General features: G+C 39.1%; 1 protein-coding gene across 2 annotated transcripts in view; it reads left to right on the top strand.

Annotated features, from left to right (window-relative positions):
- VTA1 (vesicle trafficking 1) overlaps positions 1-14,410 on the top strand; it is a 92,601-nt gene extending 78,191 nt beyond the window's left edge. Inside the window, exons 6-8 of one of the 2 annotated variants that reach the window (XM_019527259.1) lie at positions 4,187-4,357; positions 6,297-6,377; positions 13,109-14,410. In XM_019527259.1, coding sequence (XP_019382804.1) covers positions 4,187-4,357; positions 6,297-6,377; positions 13,109-13,254 — 398 coding nt within the window. In that variant the 3' untranslated portion in view covers positions 13,255-14,410. The remainder of the gene's footprint in view (positions 1-4,186; positions 4,358-6,296; positions 6,378-13,108) is intronic. The other variant, XM_019527260.1, reaches the window with a different exon arrangement.
- The last annotated feature ends 2,129 nt before the right edge of the window (positions 14,411-16,539 follow it).

Below are 16,539 nucleotides of genomic sequence, written 5' to 3'. Positions count from 1 at the left end.
GCAGGCTGGGCAGCCCAGAGGCGGCGGTGACAAACACTGCCTGGCGCAGCAAGCGGGGAGGCTGCAGCTGCTGCCGCTGTGTGCAGCCCCATGCGTGAGCCCGGAGCCGTCATGGGGTCCAGGCTGGCAGCAGGGGTGGGTTACGAGCTGGTGCTGACCGCAGGGGGGGAAAAGCAGCCCCTCGCCCACCCTGTAGCCAGTGCCACGTGCTGCAGCCACTCGCAGCCTGCCTGGGACTGGCTGTGCCTGCTCAAAACAAAATGAGGGCAGGGCGTACATGGCAGGATGCCCTGCTTGTGCCCCCCACCCAAAGCCCCTACTCCCAGCCCTACTCCTGGCCCCTGCACCCCAGCCTGGACTCTGTACCTGTCAGCAGCTACCCAGAACCTGGGCCAGCTGCAAACATCTGCTGTCTCTCTGGCCCGCCCCCTGCCTGTGCCTGCTTGGGACAGCCCCGTGCAGGCTGCAGGCAGCTGCAGCAGGGAGCACTGGCCACGGGGCAGGGGAGGGGCTGCTCTTCCCCACACTCAGCACCAGGTCATTCCCTGCCGTGGGGCTGTGCGCTGCCCCCTGCCTGTACCGAAGGGCTGGGGTGGCACTGGGAATGAGCGGGTGCCAGCAGGGCTCAGAGCAGGGCGGCAGGAGTACAGGGTCCTGGCCAGCAGGGGCTCTATGAAGTCGGGCCAGCTCCCCCCTCTCCCTGCTGGTGCAGCCCAGCCCAGCTTCATAGACCGCTGCCAGCCTGTGCCCCACTTTGGGTCCCACTGGTGCTGGCCCTGAGACGTTGGTCCCAAGACATTGGGACATTGGTCCCAAAATAGTGACCAGGGGGCGGGGCACCTGTCAAGGGGTAGGGCTACTCATGCATCCCTTGACAGCTTGCCAAAACTGGGTAAGCAGCCCTCCATCCGAAATAATAATTGCCTGCCCCTGCTCTGGGACATGGCACCTTGGGCCATTTTCCCACTGGATGAGGCCCCTGAAGCTCAGAGAGGGTTAGGGACCTGACCCAGCAGGACAGGAGCCCTGGCAATGAGATGTCAGAGAACTGGATCTGTTTTGCCATGACACATCACAACACAGCTGATCGTGCTCCAAAGACAACATCTGTTTCTAGCCAAACAGATATTATGAAAGAAATGCATTAAAAGGCTATGAGACAATGAGATGCTACTGTAATGGAAGCCATATTAGTACTTCCAGAGTATTTCTCAATCAATCAGTTATTTGACTGTCATTCTGATGCAGACACCCAGCAGGGAAAATCTGAGCCTGAATAGTTATCACTAGACAGAATTACAAGCAACTGGCGGTGGGGGGGGGGTCTTACAATAGGAAGTGTTGGATCGCCCTAACTTCAGGCAATATAACTAGCTCTGCTTTCAAAATGCTCATTAACTGTACATAATGAAAACCTGTGGCTTATGTTAAACATAATTTTCTTTTCCACTTGCTTGTAAAAAAATTTTTTAATAATATTTAAAAAATGTAACTGGAAAGGATTCTTAAAAATTCTTTAAATTATCAAGTTTGTAATTAGTAGTATGCCTGAGGCCAATTTCTAACTGTCAGGGTTTGTTTGTTTTCAGTGTTGATACAGTTTAACTTTATTCCCATGAATGTCAACCAGATGGCCTTGTTTAGGTTACTAGCAAAAAAAAAAAAAAAAGATCAAAGTGAAAACCTTGCAACTGTAGATCATCTTTGGTTTCCAGAAATCTGCCACATATTTGTTTGTGTGTCAGAAATAGCTTTATAAAACCACATCTTGAATTGTAAGATGCAGACAAAGAAAAAAGTAAACTTTACAAGATAAAGCAAGGGAATTGTATTGTGTTATGGACTTTCCTGCTAGAGTTTCATAAAAATATTTGATACTTGTTACAAGTTTTGTTGTGTGTGCATCTGAACTAGAAGTGTAACAAATACAACTGTAAAGGTTTTATGTAAAAAAAACTAACTATAAGCTATAAATTGTAGGTATACAGGAGGATCTGTATTGCCAGAAATATCCACCAGCCGTACAAGGTTGTATTCCTTCAAATGGTTTTGAAACAGAATTTGAAGACAGCAGTAAGATGATCAACTTATGTATTATGATAAAATCAGAGAACAAAAGGATATATAATATATTATTCTCTTGATGCATATACTTAAGTCCTATTAATTTACCATATTTCACAATGTATAAGTTGATGAAGTGTAAATTTTTAATTTGAAAAGTTAGGTTTTTTATATATCGGGTGTTTAAGTTGATCTTCACTTTGATCTTTGTCAGAGCAAAAAAGATCAGGCCCTTGCCTTCTAGCCAGCTCTGGGGAAGTTGGATTGGGCTCCTGGGAGCTCAGGAAGCACCCAGCCTGCTGGCAGCCCCAGGGGCGCCGCCACCGCAGAGGAAGGGACGAGGCCCCCCCCACAGCTTGCCCCCTGGCTGCAGGGTGGGGAGCTAGCATGCTCCGCTGAAAGCAGGTTTGGGTCCCTCACCTGGGAATGGGCAGCATGAGGTGTTGGGCAGGAGGCCGGCCCTGCCTGACACCCCTAGCCTCCCCCCACCCTCCTAAAAGCTTGTTACTGGACTTCTGCCTCAGAAGGAGAGGTGGAGCTTAAAAATACTCAGGAATTTGCTTTCTGTTACCTGCATGTTAAAAAAAAATAAAATAAAAACGGAGGTTTTAGTGTTTTATACTTTTAAAGCAGGGGCAGGCAATTATTTCAGGCGGAGGGCCGCTTACTGAGTTTTGGCAAGCCATCAAGGGCCGCATGACAGGCAGCCAGGGGCAGAGAAATATTAATTTTCTAAATTTTTTTAGGGGCCCTGCGGGCCAGATAGAATGGCCTGATGGGCCATATCTTGCCCACTCCTGTTTTAAAGTATAATAAAGAAGAATAGCTTAGTCTAAAACTAACAAAGCAGTTCAAAACCAATTTTGGTTGATTTCTACTTTCATGAATGTTAGGATATGTTAGTAGAAAGGCTATTGTAAAAGATGACAAAATGAGTGGACTTCTTTCCTCATAGTGTTAGTTTGATCAACTCGGATTGTACGTTTTCTTGTTTATTTCAAGCATTAAACAGGACAAACATTTCAATACAGTTCCATTGACTGACTGTAATGATCAATGCTGTTGATGCCTAATAGGGCTGTGCGAAGCTTTGGTCCCTGATTTCATTTAGAAGAGATTTGGCCTGATTTGGCGGTCGAATCCAAATCGAATCAGAGGACCCTTTAATCTCTCCGAATCGAATCGGAACCCTCCAAATAGATTCAGAGAGATTTGGAAAGATTTGGAGATTCAGCCATAGACACAGCTTTAAATGTTTTTTCTACATACCTCAAGGTACTAGATGGCTCATGAATGCTGCAGTGCTGGGGCAGATGGGGAGCATCCCACAGGAGTTGGAGGGGCTTCCCAATGTGCTCGGCAGAAGACCTGGAAGTGGACCATAAGCACTTCTGGGTTCACTGCCAAGCGCAGGGGGGCCTCCCACGCTCCTGTGAAATGCTCCCTCTGCCCCACCATTGCAGCATTCATAAGCCGTGCCTGGTACCTCGAGGTATGTAGAAAAAAGATTTAAAAGCTGTGTCTGTGGCTGAATTGCTGATTCTCTGAATCGACATTGAATCTTCAGATTCGGCTGAATTGAATTGGGGACGGTGGTCTGAATCAACTAATCGAATCACTGTCCCCAATTCAGGCTGAATCTGAGTTGAATACAGCCCATTTAGCACAGCCCCAATGCCTAATAGTATGCAAGAGGAGAGAGAGAGAGCGAGAAATGGTATACAATTGATCTTATAGCTGAAGATCAGAGTATTATTGTGTCAAACGTTTCTGTAACTTGTGTGTTAAAGCTTAAGAGTTTCAAAAAAACAGAAAAATGAGTTTTGTATTAAGAGAGGAGATCACATGCTACTTTAAATTTTAATAAGGTTTAAATGGATGCCTGAATGTGTGCAGGTTCCCAGAATATATTCCATGATGCAAGTTCTCAGGCAGTATTCCATGATGCATTTTTACATTGCTAAATCATTATTTTATTTTTGTTTTTATTTTTGTTTCATTTTATAACTTTCCTTCTGGACAAGATTTTATAAAATTAAAGGGCTGTACTTTTTCTTCAATAAGCTGTAATTTCTATATGCTTGTAAGAGAAGGGAAACATTTTTGTTGCATATTTTAACAGATGATGATGATAGAGAAGTTGGCTTATCTGTTCTACCTGGTCAAGTGTCTCAGCTGTCAACGTCAACAGCTGAACCAAGTGACATGCCAACTAGTAACTACACTGGTATACATATCCCACCTGGTGCACATGCTCCAGCCAACACTCCAGCTGAAGTACCTCATAGCACAGGTATGTTAAATACTTTTTATATATGGGTTGTTTTTATTATTCCACATTAGTCTGTCTTGGGCCTTGCTGGAACTGTAACTTATAGGGATAAAGCCTTCTATGCTAGGGTCTCTGCAGAAAGTGGTTGTTTTTGTTAAGTCTGAGTCAACTTAGTTCTGTCTTTGGGTACAAGGAGGGTGACAAGAATTTATTTATTTTCCTATTTCTAAGCAAATCATTGTGTACAGGTTGATACAAGTATTTACTCTGTGGGTAACGGCCGGTTAAAAAAAACATAACCAAATTGTTAAATATAAAAAGGCTAGAAAATATAGCACTGAAACATTATAAATCTGTTATTAAAGTTGTTGGTGTGTGACAAGTTTTATATTTTCATTTAGCTCTGGTCACTCTCTCAAAAAAAGTAGCAGAAATAGATATGGTTCAGCGGTAGAAAACAGAAATAAATAATGAGAGGCACGGAAATACTAAGATACTATGAGAAATTGGAAGAACAACTTGGCCTGTTTAGTTCATGGAGGAGATGAATAATGAGATATAATAAAGGTATACAAAATAACAAATGGTATATGGAAGGTGAATTTGCTACTCCTTACTTTTTCATGGTACAAGATCAAGGAGACAACCACTAGAATTGAACTGAATTAAATTAACACTGGTAACAAAATGATTTTTTTTAATAAAATGAATAATAAGTCTTTGGGAATACATTTCTGAAAGAGATATTTTAATAACATTATATGGCTAATAGGTATAGTCACATTTCAAGTAGATATGGTAAACAGTACTGTCTAATCTAAAAGATACCAATCCTCCTGATGTGGGCATAGTGCAGTTATTTTCTTGACAAGCGAACAAACTTCTCCCACTGTCAGATTAATCCATTCCAATTTCTAGAAGCGCACAAGAGTGTGAAATGCTGTGTTGGAGCTCAGCAACTGTTTGAATTTTTCCAGGATAGACCAGTTTATATACTTCAGAGCCCCCCATTCAGATCCATTTCTTGTCCCATCAGACCTGATGTAATATCTCAAGCCTTCTGCTCTTTTGTTTGATATCATGTTGATGCCCATTCATCTACTCCAGTGATTCTCAACCAGGGTGTAGCCAGATCCTTTGAAGGGTGTCATGAGATGTGAGGAAATAAGTAGATAAACTAAACAGATAGGGTCAGGCTGAGGCTTGACTCTGCCTGGCTGATCTTCCACCCCCACTGTCTGGCCCTTCCTACAAGGAGTTAAACAGTATGATATATAAGCTAGTTTCTGAAATCTGTGCCTCTCAATTCACAACAGATATGGAGTGGTGCCTTGAGTCCAATGAAGTGTTCTTTGAGTTAAGGAGTGGGGTCTCAAGTCCAAAAAAGTTAAGAGCTACCTACCAATCACCCTAATTCAGGGTTGTGTACCTTTTGTTCTTTGCCAGAACAAAAGCATGGATGACTTCAAACAAAGATGATGCTAATGCAGGGGTGGACAAAATGGCAGATCTGGCCAGCGGCCAGACACCATTTCCCATAGCCCATGCCCACGTCACTGTGGCCGGTTTCCATGGGGACCCCAGGAGCAGAGGGGTAGTGACAGCACAGGGCCAGGGTTTCCATTAAGACCAGCCCCAGCAGCACTGGCAGGGTATGCAGCTGGGTAGAGAGCTGCTCCGGGGCTGAGATCTTGCAGCAGTGACAGCATGGTCCAGAGCTAACCTTATTTTTTATTTTATTTTAAATGAGATATAAACATTTAAACATGCATTGGTACAAAGTATTTATAAAAAGCATTATATTTCTGAAACTCTTCCAAACTTTTTCTTTTTATGTAAGGCAAAGGTTATTAGGGTTTGCTTGCACTATAGGTAATATGGAAAACCACTGTGTTAACTGACATTAAGTCTATAATTAAAAGTAACGCTGTAATTCTACTTTTGTTTCACTGATTTGTAGGTGTAGCAAATAATACCATTCAACCCACTCCACAGAATATCCCTGCTGTAGATCCTTCTCTTTACAGTGCTCAGTCTGCAGGTGAGATGATGTGGTTCAGGGTTTTTTGGGTTTGGTGTTTTGCTTATGATGTTTTTTCCATCTTTTCAGAAAGTAGTTTGTGGAGAGAAACCATAATATGAATTGCAAGCAGTAGTGAAATTCTAAGTACTGCTCGGTCTGTTTGTAGACAATATCTAGCATGTTGTTTTAAGTTCTGCGGAAAGGGTGTCAAAGATCCCAGCTCTATCCAGTTGAGAGCCATGTCATCTGATCTACTGAGCTCCCCACAGATATGGAAATTTGATGGCTGGACAAGCAGTGGCAGCATTAATTCCTGTGATACCTGCAGGGCCAAATGGGTTTGATATTCCTGTTCTACAAAAATATAAATAGCAGATTATGAAAACAATTGCATGCCTTAAAACTAATATTTACAAGCTTGTCTATGGATGTGGGCTATTATATTACAAGTCTCCTAGCTAATCAAGGTATGGTCTCAACTTGCAGGTCACGATCCGTAAAAAAGGGGCACGTATTGCAGAAAATGGGGTGGTGATTACAGAGTAATACTTGTAATTTAAATTGCTCTTCAGCTAATTAGCTAATATTGAGAGAGTCATTTTAAGCTGCTCTTTTCCAAATCAGATGTAGAATCATCCATTTCAGGAAAAAAAAAAAATTCTGGCAACAAAACTAAATTCCACCTTTGTTAATTTCTGAATGTTCCACCTGCCCAATAAGGGCTTTACAACATCAACATATGGACTTTTTTTCCATGTTCAATCATAAATTTTGATCTTCAGTTGAAATGGAGCTAAACAACTCTATTAACCTTTATTCTAGAGTTTTTCAGTGTACAAAATCAAGCATCTATGAAGATGATCCAATTAACAAGATCTGGTAAAAATTGGTGTTTGTCTGGTTGGTATACTTTTATTACACTTGGATAAAGTCAGGTTTGACAGTGTAACATAATAAATGAAAATATAACATAATAAATGAAAAAATACCTACCAGAAAATTGTATGGTATGTTGCAACTAAAATGCATATTTTCTTTGAGATAGTAAATTCCAGCATTTTCATTTTGCTTAAGTAATTATTTACTATTTCAGAAATTTAGCTGGAATATAGTATTTCAGGTTGATTTGTCATTAGATCAACTCAAGATGCCACATAATGCCATCTTGATGCGTAAAAAAAAAATTCATTTATAGGAAAGGTCTCTAAGGGTATTTGTACACATACCTGTGCCGCGGTGCCAGTGCTGCAGCGCATACATTTAAGTAGTGAAATTCATGTTAATGCTAAGAAAATGGCAGCAGTGGGCTTTTGAACTAAAACACATTGAAGCTGCCATTTTCTGTGTGCTGACGTGCATTTTGCCGCTTATACAACTGCACACGATGCAATGCAGTGCGTGTCAGCTCCCATGCAGAGCAGACTTGGTTAATTGAGTCTGTGCCAGTGTGTCATTTCTGGCACATCACAGCATGAAAAGGTGTGTGTATAAATGCCCTAAGAGATTGCAGAGGAGTAACAAAGCTATTGATACCTTTATACTTTTTTAGAGACTATTGGGCATACTTCCTAGTAATTCTGACTAGACAAAATGTACTATCTCTGCTCATAGTTACTCCTTCTGTTGAATACAAATCTTGGCAATATGATTAAAACATGCAAACCTGTGTTTATATTTTGGGTTTTTAAGCTTCTGCAGTAGTTTCATAAGCTCCTTAACCTAAATCTCTTGGGGCATTGCTTAATTTTACACACATTAACTACCAGCTAGAAGCCAAGGTTTACAGCGAAGAGTGAGAAATATATACATAGCTTTATTTGATTATCGGACTCTGTTAGCTAGTCATCTAAACAGCTTTTTGGTTATTCAGTCTGCAGAAATTAATTCTGTAGTTTTATTAACCTGAATGTTTGACACTTGCCAGCAAAGTAAGAACTTGAATTTTCATTTGCATCAGGTTTTGGAATTTCTCTTCATTTGAGATCTCGATAGCATAGCTAGTTACTCCCTTTGATCCTTTTGTTTGTAGGAGTTCACATGGTTTTTACACACACACACACACACGGAATTTGAGTCTCAAGTGAGCCCCACTTATGTGACAATTCAGATTGATTTATTGGCAGCTTCTAGTAAAGAAGGATTCACCGCAGGTCTTGACTGAATTGGTCTGTCCTTATCTATGTACTTGGCTGCCTCCTTTTCTGTCAAGGTTTTGATCCTGCCAGTAGTGGCATAAGCAGTTGTACTAGGAAACCATGGCCATACAGGTCCTTAGCTGCACCCAACAAGAAGCTAATATATAGCAGAGATCGTTCACGTGCTGGATGACACGGGGGACAGAAAAGGAATATCAGTTGGAGGAGTTGTAGTATGGCACCAGACCCTTTGTGGATGTGTAACAGTGAGATAGTGAAGTATATATGATAGACATGGGCCAGTCCACCACCATTACTAATTCCCCTAGACCTACAAATAGCAAGCATGAATAGTTCTTATACAGACAAGACAGCGACTTGAAGAATCCCAGTAGGTGCATCTGGGGATACTGTCTGAAATCTGGTTAGCCCATAATGTTGCTACCTCAGCAGCCCCAGGAAGAAATATATTCTTTATACCACTGCAGGTACAGTGGCTTCTTCATAGCTTGTGTATTGCTTCTCCATAGTAGTATGTCCCTTCCCGCATTGGCAGGCTTTGGGTCATATATAAGTTTCCACAGTGTTCCTTATATTCCTGTGACTGTGTGCGCTTCAAAGTAACATATAAATCATTCTTTGTTCCTGCCGTGTAAGAGGGAGTATAGTTTCGTTATATTGGGATGGGGAGGGGGAGAATGAAGAATTGTGATATGGGAAGAGTGATTATCTTACTGAAGAAAAAACAATTAAAATTAAAAAGTATTGGATGTAGCTTTGATCACAGTGCTGTTTGTGTGCATCATACCTCCTAGGACTTTGCTTTTGTGTCTAGGTTCAGTCTCTAAAAATTTTGGCAATAACAGTCAAACCTTCCCGTATTGGTTGGCAGTCTCATGTTCTCAGTGAGTCAGTGCTGTGTAGCAATTTTGTACAAAATCCTACATGCACTATTCCAGGGCAAGATAGTCAGTGTTTCTATTGGGACCAAATTTCATGAACAACTAAATTCATTCACAATTAAGTTACACAAAGTGTATTTTTTCAACTTTCATGCTACTGTAAGCTTCTTTCCACTGGTGACACAGTTTAGAAAAGCTATCTGTACATTCAAGTTGTGCAAGTAGTTATATTTGGTTTTCTACGTGCAAAATAGGAATAATAATATGACAGTTTAAATGTTCTTTCTGATACTAAAAAGAAGTCTTTGAGGTCTGTGCATTTCAGATCATTTAAATGTCTCTGTTTTAATAGGAAGAAGAAATCACATTTGCACCTTTTATATAATTATAGTTCCAGTTAGTATGCTGTTATAGTATGCAAGATTAAAAAAAATGCTACAAATGTATTCTAATATTTCTAATTATTGTCCCTGCTTTTATATTCTCTACATTTGTCTACACAAACTTGTACAGTACTAGTTTCTTTAAAGATGTGTTTTTAAATTATTGTTTGAACTTGTACAAGTTTGTGAGTAGATGTCTATGAGGAGAAATAAAGAGGAGAGGGAACTGGAGAATATCTAAAACTCTTCCATTCCCACTACAAGATGATTTTTTTTTTTATCACAGAGAAAACTGTCTTTTAGTTTCTGCAAGATATTCTTAATCACTGACAATTATGTCTGGTGGAATTTAGCTTTGGATGACAAATGTCTGTCACAGTTCAGTAATAAATATAGCTACTATACTAATAATATTTTTGGTTTGAAACAGAAGCTGGTTTGTTTCAGGATAGGTACAGCATAGCTTTTCCATGTGTCAATATTTTTGGTGCTTCAGAGTTTATCCTTAAAATTATGAATGTTGAACTCCATTATAAAAAGGACAGGGCTTCTAAATGACAGCTTACAAATTACTAATACTGAAGTTCTCCCTCCCTCCCCCCATTATTTTCAAATAAATACTTTTTTAAAGCGGCCTATAAGAGGTGCAACTGATTTGTTCTTGTACGTCCTTCCCATTTTGGGGTGCTGATCTTAACAGGAGCTGAGGCTCTTATTGGGTTAACTTTGGTTTCTAAATGAAAATAATTAGAGCCTTTTCCTAACATGACATAATGGTATCTGAAGTAGGCTTCATAATAAATAAGGCTCTGTGCCAAGAAAACATTAATAGGGGTGGTACTGTAAAAATAAGATTAGACGGATGAATTTAGGCTTCCGTCCAATAAATTACTTGAATACTGGACTGCTGCCTTGACTGTTTTCTTAAAGAATGATATTCTAGTTTCGTTTGGCATCACAATATAAAGCACAAAATGTCCTAGGGTCAGCTTTGGGGAAGGGAGTAAATGAGGACTCTTGCTTTTTTCATTATTATTTTCAAAGATGTCAACCAATGTGATACTGAATTGAGCCTAACTGGTTTGAATTAGTTAAATTATATTTAGCTTATGAAATACAGACCTATTGTATACATCCCATGTATGCATCAGTACCTATATTAAAGAAACAGGCTTAAACTGGTTCAAATGATTTAATGATGAAGCTAAACTACATTGCAGTTGGAAAGTAACCTTACAAGTTTGACAGGTGCTCAGTGCCAGACATTCAATATTGCAGTCTTTTCATTTTGAAGATAAAAGTCAGGAGAGGTGTAAAGCATGTTTTCATTTTGTACGAAATTAAACTGATGAATATCTGACCTTGTCAAGTTTTAGTTATTTAGGGAATCTGGTTACTTTGCTGGCTTACTGTTGTCTTTTGAATTAAACTAAATGTTGAAGTGGCAGTATGAATCCTTTGCATATATCTTTTGCTTTGTGGATGCTAATTTCCTTCCAAAAAAAAAAATGGAAGCAAAAATCTCATTTATAATCTGCTTTGATATGATGATATAAATTATACAACCCGCAGTAACATAGGTACTTAAACCATTTTAGATTAATTATCTAACTTAATTGGTAACTATTTCCTTTAGGATGTTATGAATCCAGATCCAAATAAGATTAAATTCTGTTAAAGATAGTGAAGCAAGCTGTACACAGTAAGAATTGTCTGTAGACGTTAGCCACTGGGTTATTTCTATCAAGAATGTAATTTGATTAATAAAACACGCTCTATAGAATTCATGTAACAGGATATAGTAATTGTAAAGTAATTTTGTCTAGGCACTGGATTATTTTTACATAGAAAGCACAAAAATAAAATTCTTCATTACTATCCATTATTCCATTTGTTCTTTGATCCAAATTGGTTGCTTAAATAATAAAGTAGGTAATGGATGAGCAAATGTAATGGATACTGAAAACATTTGAAGCAAAGAAATGAGATTTGCGAACTGTAAAGTAACAGTTTTACTTCAGATTTTCGGGAAAGGAAGTGCAACTTCACAGGATTGTAGAGGATAAAATGCATAGAAAAGTTTAATACCAATGTGTAAAAATTCAAAGCTTAGTTTAATATTATATTAAACTTTCAATACATAAGAAATTAATGCTAAATAAGTGTTTGTTTTCAAATGGGGAACTAAGAACAGTTCCTATAAAAACAGGTAATGTATGGAATTTTTTACCTAAATATATGTTTCCATCTTCAGTTCAAATGCAGGTTTTGAGCAAGACTTCTGACTATACGCCTTGATTTATACTATGTAGTATTGATTAAAAGAGTTATTCATAGCATAAGATATTACTCACTGTGGGTAAGGGTTTCAACATGTGTCCCAGAATTATTAGGCTTGCATAGAATTTATCCTCACAATTTTCATTGAAGTGGTTATGTCCGCACATGCAATACATTTCAGTACATATTTAACTTCAAACGCATCAGTGAGACTATTCACATGCTTAAGTGCTCTTCCAAATTAGGGCATAAATTTCCAAAACATCTTTGGAAAAATTAAATTTATGTGTTTGAGAGGTTGAGTAGTTAAAGCTTGGGCTTGTTACTCAAGAAAATAAACATTTTATTTGGGTTACTGGCGTTTATTCAGCTGTTTTAATCTTTCTCATCCCCCATTACAAGAAAGCTTCAGTTAGTGCTTGTCAGTTAATGGTAAAGTCAATAGACTGGACTTGCTTTTTTTCAGTTCATAAAACCAAAAGCATTGCAATTGTGTTGATACTGGGACAGATGCTTTGATACATTTGACCTCAGATAGAAGGAGAAATGCAATATTTATGGAAATATTTCAAAAGGATATATTTCTTCATCTGGAAATATTATACAGTGCCTGGATAAATGACTTCAGCAGTGAGTGTATTGTTCCACACTGAGGGCAGAGCAATTATAAAAGAAACACAAGCTACTGTCCTTGTTTCATGCAGGTTGTAACATGACTACAGTTAACTTACTACAGTTTTAAAGCTCTTTTTAGCTGCCTAAGAAAGGGCAGATCTTTCTCAAAGGTATTGGCTTACATAAGGCTTTGAATCGCATAAATCGCTGCATTTTGAAGGTACCCTTATAGTTTAAAAAAGCATCAAAGGAACGGAGCATTATACATAAAATAGAACTTAAACATAATTGAAGGGACAGGTATTCGTTTTTGGGGTCTTTGTTTAATATGTGCAGAAATATAAAATATATTTAATACGATATTTAAGCTTAATCTGTAGTGAAACAATGAATTTTCTTTTATTTTAACTTTGTAAAAATGCTGTTTTTTTCAGGGGAAGTCCGTTTGACACCAGAGGACTTTGCCAGAGCTCAGAAATATTGCAAATATGCTGGCAGTGCTTTACAGTATGAAGATGTGAGCACTGCTGTGCAGAATCTACAGAAGGCCCTCAAGTTGCTGACTACAGGCAGAGAATGAAGCCTTTGTCCAACAGATTCAAGTCTTTTGCCTAAAGAACTAACAGTCTATTACTCTACCTTCCGCCAATTGGGGGATCACAGTTTTATGAAAGCTCTCGATCCCATTGCCCGTGACAATGAAATCAGTGTCTTGGTATCAGATTCCCACTGTAGCTGTAATTGGCAACCACAAACAGTTTTCATTTTCCACACGGTGGAACTAGAAACATCTGAGAGCAGTTGACTGATATGCTAAGATACCAGAGACTCTTATCTGAGCACTGCTAACAAGTTAGAGCTAATGCTACGGTATTTAGACTGTTTGGAGAAAAACATTGCAACTTTCTTTATCAGTTTGGAAGAACAAAGTGAAGTGCTATACTAGAACTCTGAGTCTGAATTTTTTGCTTTTAACAAAGATGTAAAAATTATAATGATTCTGGAACTGCAAATAAAATGAAGGCTTTCATGCTGAAATGTAGGTACCAAGAATGTGATACGATCTTATGGTATAGCTAAAATATTGGAAGGCAGGTTTGTTTTGTCTTAATAAAATAGAATTTAATCATCATTTGTCAGTAGTTGGTAGCTGCACACAAGGTGAAGGTGTGGGTAGCCTGATGGTGGGAGGAAAGACATGGGAATTTCCTTTTAAGTTTGTTCTAGCTCCTTGGGTAAAATATCTTTGGTGCTCATCTCCCCACCCTGAAAATAGACCACATGGTTTTTGGTTACAGGTTTTTCCTCCTTTGGCATGGGCAATCTAAATTTTGTGTACGCTAAGAACAGTTCAAAGAAGGGACTGTGGTCTTGAACCTCAAGCCAAGGTTCTAGCTCTTGAACTTTTTGGGTATTTGCATCCAGTTTCAAGTTTCACACTTGCCTCATGTTTTTATTAGGCTGAACCAAGCCTGTACTTTGCCACCTTCAAAGTTTACTGAGGCAAAATTGGTCATTTCTGTTAGTGCCACTGATGCTGGGTATGTCCAGCTCCTATCCTGCCCTGCATGCTTTCTTGCGGAGACTTTGGCAACTCTAACATTGATTACAGTTTTTCAAAGCTGAATGTTAAAGCCTTTTACACACTTTTATCATCTGGAATTATCAAGCTCTGGGGTTGTTAAAATCTATTCACCCTGTTGAAAAACAAATAAATGTCTTTTTGACTGAAACCATTTAGCGAGTCTAATTGCTATAATATATTTTTGAATACCACTTTAACTAGCTGTAAATCTTCCTTTACAAGATACCAAATCAAATGTGTACACCCTTTCGAGTCTACTGATTTTTTTTTTCTAGTGAAAAAATATAGCTGAAATTTATAAAATTGATAGAAGCAGTCTTAATGGTATTAAAAATAACTTATCTGGAGCACAAAGCATATCCTGTTTAAAGTTGCAGGATGTATTTAGAAGCATGTTTGAAAAAATAATGTGAACATTTGTAATATAACTTTAAACACTACTGAGCACAATTTAATAGATAAAACAAGTCTCGTGCTGTAGGGTAGAATCCCAATTTAGATAATGTTTCTGGATCAATTACATTTTTGCAAGTTTAAACTAAACAGTTCTGAAATATTACTGACAGTAATTTCTTAGTAGTGAGGTAGGTCAGGCTTCATTGCAGTATTTCATGCAGGTCAAATACCAATATGAATTGGTTTTATTATCACTTGAAAAGTTGGGTTTTCAGAAAAGAATCTATGTGAGATTATCCAAGGAAAACTGCTGCAATCTGAATTCGCTATAAAAATACAGTTCTTTATTACACTTTCCATCTGAAGAATACACAACTACATTAGGATAAGCAGCAAGTCTAGTGTCCTCCACCCCCTCAAAGGAGAAGTCCATAGATTCATAGATGCTAGGGTTGAAAGGGACCTCAACAGATCATCGAGTCTGACCCCCTGCCTAGGCTGGAAAGAGTGCTGGGATCATATGACCCCAGCCAGATGCCTATCCAGCCTTCTCTTAAAGACCTCCAAGGTAGGGGAGATCACCACCTTCCTTGGCAGCCCATTCCAAATTTTGGCCACCCTTACAGTGAAGAGTTTTTCCTGATATCTAGCTTAAATCTGCTCTCTGTCAGTTTCTGACCATTGTTCCTTGTTACCCCAGGAGGCGCCCTGGTGAACAGAGCATCTCCAGTTTCTTGCTGCGTCCCCCTAATTAATTTGTAGGCGGCTGCAAGATCACCTCAACCTTCTCTTGCGGAGGCTGAAGAGGTTCAGATCCCTCAGTCTCTCCTCTTAGGGCTTGTCCTGTAAGCCCCTAACCATACAAGTGACTGTCCTCTGGACCCTCTCGAGTCTATCAACATCCTTCTGAAAGTACGGAATCCAAAACTGGATGCAGTACTCTAACTGCGGTCTGACCAATGCCGCATAGAGGGGAAGTATCACCTCCTTGGATCTATATGTCATGCATCTGCTGATGCATGATAAAGTGTAGTTAGCTTTGCTGATGATTTCATCACACTGATGACTTGTGTTCATGTTGGAGTCCACTATGACTCTGAAATCCCTTTCTGCTTCTGTGCTGCTGAGAGGGTTACTTCCCAGCCAGTAGGTGCTGGATATTTTTGCACCCTAGGTGCAGCATTCTGCGTTTGTCCCTGTACTGCATCCTATTGTGTACTGCCCACTTTTCTAACCTGTCCAGGTCTGCCTACAGTCGTTACCTACCCTCCAGAGTGTGTGCTTCACCCCACAATTTAGTATCATCCACAAACGTGAACAGAGTACACTTCACACCCACATCCAAGTTGCTGATGACTGTCTGTTTTACTTTAAAGTCATTAAACAGGCTTGGAGCTCCTGCATCAGCATTAACGTGTGAAACATTGGTCAGTATATCAGGTTACAAAAAAATAGTGTTAATCACAGATTTTTTTCAATTAAAATAAATTTTATCTTGGGAGAATTCAGTGATTATCAGTGGGTTAAAAGTAAATAATGGAATAAACCTAAAATTGGATTCAGAAGTCATTTGAAATTAAGAAAGATTTGGCGGCAGCTTATAGGTAGCAGCCTAAATCTCAGGAGAATAGAGAATCATCAGTGAAACAGCCTGAGGCAGTTCCCCGGGGAGAGCACAGATTCACCATCCTAATTTTTCCAGCCAGAAGAAAACTACAGGGTAATGCCTGTGAATGGAGTGGAATTATAAAACAAGAGTTGAACTAAAATATTTCCAAATTTGTTTGAGAGGGTCATGGCAACATTCTTGCAATCAGCTTAAAATAGTTGGGTTTTTTTAATTTTGTTTCCTTAAAAAATAACAAAAAAAAGCAAATTCCCTAG

This window comes from Gavialis gangeticus, unplaced genomic scaffold (genome assembly GCF_001723915.1).
Source record: "Gavialis gangeticus isolate Ggan-Ray unplaced genomic scaffold, GavGan_comp1, whole genome shotgun sequence".
In the NCBI taxonomy this organism is placed as follows: Eukaryota; Metazoa; Chordata; order Crocodylia; family Gavialidae; genus Gavialis; species Gavialis gangeticus.
This window is presented reverse-complemented; position numbering and strand designations above follow the sequence as displayed.